The sequence below is a fragment of the Lathyrus oleraceus genome, chromosome 1 (genome assembly GCF_024323335.1).
Source record: "Lathyrus oleraceus cultivar Zhongwan6 chromosome 1, CAAS_Psat_ZW6_1.0, whole genome shotgun sequence".
Classification (NCBI taxonomy): Eukaryota; Viridiplantae; Streptophyta; class Magnoliopsida; order Fabales; family Fabaceae; genus Lathyrus; species Lathyrus oleraceus.
In genome coordinates, this window is record NC_066579.1 from 439,353,104 (window position 1) to 439,360,998 (window position 7,895).

The 7,895-nt window shown below is 33.4% G+C and overlaps 1 protein-coding gene and 1 non-coding gene across 2 annotated transcripts; one reads left to right on the forward strand and one right to left on the reverse strand.

Annotated features, from left to right (window-relative positions):
- Positions 1–1,347: 1,347 nt before the first annotated feature.
- On the reverse strand, positions 1,348–2,967 carry LOC127081029 (50S ribosomal protein L34, chloroplastic). Its single transcript, XM_051021321.1, has 2 exons — positions 2,705–2,967; positions 1,348–1,734 (listed from the first exon to the last, which is right to left on the reverse strand). The coding sequence occupies exons 1-2, from the start codon at positions 2,877–2,879 to the stop codon at positions 1,481–1,483; spliced, it is 429 nt and encodes a 142-aa protein (XP_050877278.1). The 5' UTR covers positions 2,880–2,967; the 3' UTR covers positions 1,348–1,480.
- Positions 2,968–2,987: 20 nt separating this feature from the next.
- TRNAA-UGC (transfer RNA alanine (anticodon UGC)) lies at positions 2,988–3,060 on the forward strand. Its single transcript has one exon. It is a non-coding gene; the product is annotated as a tRNA-Ala (tRNA).
- The last annotated feature ends 4,835 nt before the right edge of the window (positions 3,061–7,895 follow it).

The following is a 7,895-nucleotide window of genomic DNA, read 5'->3' on the forward strand; positions in this document are numbered from 1 at the left end:
GTTCATCACATTCCATATGTGCTCGACTACTTGAAGCATGTGTATTAGATGTCTCTGATACGTTACTCGATAGTTATTCTTCATTATATGTCCAAACCCAACAATTTTCAATGAAACTCTTTCTCTTCAAATGACGTTCTACTTCCTCTAGGTCACTAATTATAGATCTACTTTCACATTTAAGACAAGGATATCTTACTCCTCCTTCGCTTCGACAACATTCTTGAGCAAATGCCCACATGATAAATCATTTAACTTCTTCCTCAAAATTTGGTTTAAGTGTACGTCTTCCTGGATACGGTCTATCATGCATCCAACTACGATAGTACCGATAATATTCCATACCGTACATTTGTACAATCATTATCATTTTAATTTAAAATATGATTTTAATATATGTGAAATAATATAATTTTTTAACATTGTTTTAAACATAACTACATTTCATACTATATATGTTTAGTTAAATTGTATTTACTTACTTAAATAAAAATATTACTTAATTATTAAAAAATATTTGTGACGTGAAAGTTACGTCACAACTTCCTTATTTTACCATTTTAATTCCACGTCGCAACTCTATGACGTTGGACAACGATTTTTTTATAGTGAATAATTTAAAATATTGATTATTTAAAAATTTAAATTAAAAAAAGTTGATTATTTAAAAAACAATTCCACGGTACACACATTTTCAAAAAAAAAAACTTATTATTTTAAATTTAAAAAAATATATATCGATGGATTACTTCATTAGCATTTCCCATAAATTATAAATCCTACTTGCTCAGAGTCTTGATAACTGCAACCACTATCAGAACCTTTGGTATCACAAAATGGAGAGTTGTCTGGTGTTGATTATGTCACTTGATTCAAATCCATTTCAACTGGATCCCCAATTAATTTCTTAGAACATCTAATTGAATTTGTTTTCTCCTAGCCCGAACATCGTTTGACATGCATGAACTCTGCATAACCGTGTCAACTAGAATCAAACAAATGCAGAGTTTTATAAAGGGTTTACATACGCAAGCACAAATACTTGGTTTACCCAAAAACTATCAGAAATATTATAAATGCCATATGCTTCAAGTAATTTAACGACTTCCTTTCTTACCACTTCATTCATTGTTGGATTTAATCGTCTTCAGGTACAAAAACATGTCAACTAGAATCAAACAAGTAGGTTATATTTTTCTAATACTTTAACAAATGTATATCGAATAACACTAAAGGGAGAGAGAAGAAGATGGCTCTTTAAGAAGAATCATGAAATCCCTTCCCATGCTAAATATGTTCATCTCTCCTCTTTAGTAATTGTTTCAACTAAAAAAGAGTTTCGAAGGATTAGCACAATATGCCGTTGATATTTAGTCGAACTTAGATCAAAATGTAGCATGTGTTACAAAAAATTGAAATACAGACAAGTTTGTGAAGTCAATACATGTAAATAGAATAATTCTTAGGCCATTTTTTGTGACTATTTGCCACTATTTGAATGGGTCTTAGTACAAAGGATTTTTCGTCCCTTGGCACGTCGTCGCTTTAAGAGAGCTCTTCCACTTGTTGTCCTCATTCGTATGCGGAAACCATGAACGCGTGCCAATGATTTTCGTGATCTACTTCTCTTGGTTAGATTAAGAGCAGTCCTTCCTGCTGCTACAATAACCAAGCCGCGACCGCTTTGTCTTCTAGATCCAACATTCGATGTCAAACTTAATCCCAATGACAAACCTGTGAACATTCAGAATTAAGTTGAAATAAAGTGCATCTAAATTAATCAAGAATTTCATCATCCTAATTAAAAGCATTGCTGTACTCATTCAACATCTTAAAGAATAAATTGAGGCACACCAATGCTACACTCAAACTGGTTCAATTTACTTACAGGATTGGTCACTTATGTCAAATTTTCAATAAACCAACCTTGAGAAATGAATTAACTACATGACTAGCATAGGGACTTGCATTCAATGTAGTCAAACACAAGATCATAAGTAAGATCCGTCAGCTAGTAAAAGATCGTAAAACTCAAATCGTTAGCACGGCACGTAAGATCCTACCGAAGTGAAAAATGGTAACTCTATACATATACATGAAAGTTATAATACAGGCACACGAAAAAAAGAAGCCCCAACATGTTTTTTTTAAGATCTTGCTTTAAAAGGCTCGATCTTGACCTTGACCACGCTGGCAACAAAAACGATCTTCCTCTAATTGTTTCACTCATAGACATCCTTAGCTCTTACGATCTTACAATCCAACACTCGATTTTGACTACACTGCTAGCATTCATTACAGATCTTATCCACTTACAACCCTACCGAAGTTCAATCAGTACTTAAGATAAAATTTCACTTGAAAATCCAAGAAATGAAACATTCATCGCATACACTAGACCCCAACTCAAAACAACTTCAATCAAACACAACAACAAAAACATTTTTTTGAGACATATTACCAATTACATACCTAGCAAAAAAAACATAGCATTCGAGCATGATAAAGATTAAACTGTAATTAAGGCCAAAACTGCAAAATTAACCATACAAACATTCTTAGAGTTAAACAACAATCTAACAATAATAAAAACTGAAAAGAACAAAAAAACACAGAAAACCTAAGAATTTGAAGAAGCTCAATTCCGAAACAAAGAGAGTTCATGGACGAAAACAAGAAATTAGGTTTGAAATGGGAGAAGTACCTGAAAAGGAGGAAGAGTGGAAAGAGAGAGAGGAATGCGTGGAAGCGAATGAGCAATGAAGCAATGGAGAACGAAGGTTGGAGGAATTGAGAGAGAGTGAAGACGGTTTTGAGGCGGTGAGAGATGGTGCTCTGAGTGTGATGGATAACAGAGGAGAAACCGAAAACGAAGCCATTATCCTCTTTTCTGTTCTTTCTGCCAAGTGTTTTCCGCTTTTAAACCAACGCGAATCATCATAATGCGTTTTTGTATTTGTAAATTTAAGAATGAAACTTTTCAACATGGGGATGTAGCTCAAATGGTAGAGCGCTCGCTTTGCATGCGAGAGGTACAGGGTTCGATCCCCTGCATCTCCACCTTTTCAATTTTCTCTTTCCTGTAGTAGTTTTAAACGTTCTATTGTTTAACTCTTTTAAATAATTTATCAAATGCAGAAAACATGTTCCAATGTTAGTAATTGAACAATATTGATCAATTCATTAGATTTGGATTATGCCTACAACAAATATATATAAATAGGGATACAAATGAATTAATTCGAATAATATATATAAATAGGGATACAGGTGAATTAATTCGAATATTTAACAATTTCATAAGCAAGGAAATAATTTAATATCTAATTACATTAATTAATCTTTAACAATTTTTCTCTCAAACTAAAGACTACTAAACAAAATATTTGTAATTTATTTAATAAAATAATCAAGTAATTGAATCTTGTAGTGAAAACGATTATCAGAAAACAAAGAGTATGATCGATTTTTTTATTAACAATAAAAGAGAGAAGAGAAGAGAAAAACAATTTAAATTGATTTAAATCTGAATTCTTGATTCAATTACACATTAGTGTAGAATGTTTACAATTGAATCTCAACAACACCACATTCTCCCTTTGATCAGACTTATCAAGGATTGATGGAGAAGTGAGGACAAGTATGTTATTTATAACAAAACTAAACTCTAGATTTCAACTAACATACTAAACAATGATCCAACAGACTCCTCCAATTCGACATGCTAACAACCTAACATATATCGACAGTTATAATGGCTATTCGACTTCGACAGAATTTGCTACAACACTAGCTTATAACTCATAAGCTAAAAATCAAAATTAAACTAGTTACACGTGTCAACGTTTTCTTTAACTTGCGAAAGGATTTTAGTTTCAAAGGCTTGGTCATAATGTTTGCAATTGGATCAATTTAGCTAGTTATTCTCTTGTATGTCTTGCTTCTATGGTGCAAATAGTGATTATGGATTGATTCTTAGATAACCTAGATATTTATCCTCTTTCAAACATGAACACATATCTAGAAGTGTTTTTCATATCATCAAGGTCTCTTGTGCATAATCTGAGTGAGACCATCGCAAATAGTTATTATGTCAATGCTCAATGTTCTTTGAAGATGTCTTACCATTCTTTTGATTGCATGCATATGAATCTTAGTTGGTTCTTCCATAAGATATCTTAAAATTAAACAAGAATGTGAGATCATGCCAAGGAGCAAGCAACTACATTAAACATCTTTTCATTTGTCTATAATAAGTTACATCAACAATTTTTTTTATCTTTCATCTTTAATTAACTTGTTTCATGAAACTGTTGGACTATAGAATTTGTTGTAGTGATTCATATTTAACCTTAGCATATTTTCCTTGGCATATGTTTCTTGATGAATGAAGTTCTCATAGCCAACATGTTTAACTTCTACTCAAAGAAGTCTACAAACAGCTTAATCTTTGGATGAAGTTCACTCTCAAACTTAATGCATTTTGACCTTTCTACTCCTAGCTTATTTTAGTGAGGGCAGAACCTGAACAATTCTTCAAATTTGGAAGCATAGTCCGTAACAGTCATGTTACCTTGCTTCAGCTACAAAAATTTAATCTTTTTCTTACTGCGCACATCGTCTGGAAAATATTTCTCCAAAAATGCAGTATTTAACACAACCCAAGTAATTTCAGTACCAGTTGTCTCCTTCCTTTGTTGAGTATTATCCCACCAGTATTCAGCCTCATATGATAGCATATAGGTACCATACAAAACCTTTTGAGCATCCACGCAAGCCATTACTCTAAAGATTTTCTCGATCTCCTGTATCCGCACCTGAGTGCCTTCTTGATTATATTTCCCTTTGAAGGTTGGAAGCTTGTTCCTCAAGAACCTGTCTGAACCATGATCTCCACCTTTAGCTTGTTGATTCTGTTGCACTTGTCCCATCACCAAGAAGTCTAAGAAGAAGAAGGAGGAGGAGGAGGAGGAGAAGGAGAGAAGAAGAAGAAGGAGAGGAGAAGGAGAAGGGGGGAAAAGAAGAAGGAGAAGCGGAAGGAGAAGGAGAAGAAGGAGAAGGAGGGGGAGAAGGAGAAGGAGGAGAAGAAGGAGAAGAAGAAGGAGAAGAAGGAAAATGAGGAGGAGGAGAAGGAGAAGGAGAAGGAGGAGGAGGAATAGAAGAAGAAGAAGGAGAATAAACCACCCCAATTTCAGTTACCCACCTTTAAACCTTTATTTCATAATCAATCAATGTCATTTACCCAACTTTAAACCTCTCTTTATCAAATTTTTATTCATTTTTCATAACAATTTCTCTCTCTCTTCATTGTCTCATCTTCATCTTCATTAACCTTTCTCTCTAAAAAAACCACCCCACCTCCAATAAAGCTAAAATAAAAGGTCCAACATGTAAGCCCTTTTCCACACCAAACCCAAAAGTCCCTTCACGAAAGCTTACAAAAATCACACCCTAAACATATATCCTTGACCAAAATTCTAAAAATCCAAACTCAATTTTTCAACTTTTTCGACTCTCATCAAATGGCACCAAAGAGGAATGATAACGGAAAACAAATGAGTCATCTTGGCCGAAGAAAAGAGGTAACTCCAGAGCACCAAACCCTCATGGAATTGTGTCGCACCTCGAAAATGGGGGATACGACTTCAAAGCGAAGCGCGATCGCACGCTCGCAATGATGGACTGAACAGAGTCGCCACCGAACTTTATTTATTCCTAAAAAGGAAAGGGGAAATATCGATAAAACCCAAGACAAAAGAAAGGATAAGATATGGTCATCGCAACCAATATCCAAGTTCGGGAGTCGATTACGCAAGGGGAAGGTATTAGCACCCCTCACGTCCGTTGTACTCAACGGGAACCATTAGGTCAGTCGTGTGCGTTAGTGTTAGTTTGAAATATTAGGCTTTTCAATTTATTAGGTGGGAATGAAAGAATAGAAGATAGGAGAAATGTTTTTGGATTTTTGACGAAGGACTAAACCTAAGTTTTTTATTAGTGGGCCTGACAAGATTTACAAATCCTGCTCCTACGTATCTCAAAAGAGAAATCAAGGCTTACGTAGTTCTGGGTAGAAAAATGTTTTGTTTGTTGGTCGATTTTAGCGAAAGCTATATTGTATTAATCGACAAAAACATCGTTTTACCCAAAACAGATGAGGAGTGGACGCGTACCACACATCGAACGGATTTATAGATCTACATTCGGAAAAGCGTCATTTATCTCTACTCAACAATCGTGGCCGAAACATTGTTTTGAATCACCTTAAGACAATATATCTTCCATTTATGAAAAAGGTTCTTTGATTAATCGCACGGCGGCGAGAAAAGAGTTTGATCGGTTGGATGTATTTTGAGTGATGGCGAGAACTTGGATGAGCGAGATATACATCTCGAATCCTAGCCTCAGGAGTGCACGGTATACACCATGTTCCATTTCCATCTTTATTGAAAGAGGTTAAGATAGGAATTAGGTATTTTTGGAGTTTGATTGAGAAAGGGTTTGAAGAAACCGCATTAACAAATTTTAGACGATGGCGAGAGTTGAGATTGGCGAGGCATACGTCTCGAATCTTAACCTCAGGAGTGCATGGTATACACCATGTTCCATTTCCACCTTTATTGAAAGAGTCTTAAATAAGATTTAAGTATCTTAGATTTGATTGAGAAAAAGGTTTGACGAAACCACGTTGACGATTTTAGATGATGGCGAGAGTTAAGATTGGCGAGGCATACGTCTCGAATCTTAACCTCAGGAGTGCATGATATACATCATGTTCCATTTCCATCTTTATTGAAAAAGTCTTGAATATGAATTAATATTTTTTGAGTTTTTATTATGAAAAATGGCTTGACGTTGGATCAAGCATTTGAGGAGGTTTTGAAATGGGATGGAATAGGAAGGAGAAATGAGTTGGTTCGTTTATTGAGAAAAAGCTCGACGTTGGATCGAGTCATATTTTTTTGTATTTTTGAAATTTGTTGATTTTAATCTTGAGTTAGTAGCTAATTAAACGACCAAACAATAAAAGAAATAAAAAGTACAAAATTATTACACATTGGGGGAGTGGGGTACATTTGTCAAATGGGGATTAAACAATCATGAAATAAATAAAATCGGAACCAAACGAATAATGCATGAGTGTAAGTGCAAGAGAACCGGCTCATTGTAAGAAAGCCCAAGAGTAAGCTATGTGAGGTTGGCGGCGATGCTTAAAAAAGCAATCGACTTACAAGGGTTTGAAAAAAGGGGCTCGATATTAAATCGAGAAAATATGATTTTTATAAGTTAAAAAAAATGGTTTCGAATGCATGATGCAATTAAAAGAAAAAAACAAATCATAGTATTAAACAAAGAATAATAATAAAAAAATGAAATAGTAAAGCATAAATATAAAAGAAATATTAAAAGAAAGAAAAACTACGCCTACGAGTATTGAACCCACTACACTAAAGACCTAAACACCACTCCTCTCCACCAGGCCACTTAACAACTAATTGATATTTTAATGCTAACTTAAATATATAAACTAAAATAAATTAAAAAAATAAATAAAACTAAAAAAACTAATAAATAGGAAACTATTTGACTACCCTAATTAAACCTAATTAAACAAAATAAAAGAAAACCTAATTAATTAGTATTTTACTCTAAACCTAAATCTAATTTAAATTTTTAAATATATCCTACAAAATCTAAACTAATATTATTTTAAAAAAGATCTAAACTAACATTATTTAAAAAAGATCTAAACTAAAATTATTTAAAAAAAACTAAACTAAAAATTATTTAAAAAAAATCTAAACTAATATTATTTAAAAAAAATCTAAACTAATATTATTTAAAAATTTCTAATCTAAATAACTATCCTATCTAAAATAAATTAGGGAAAGAAA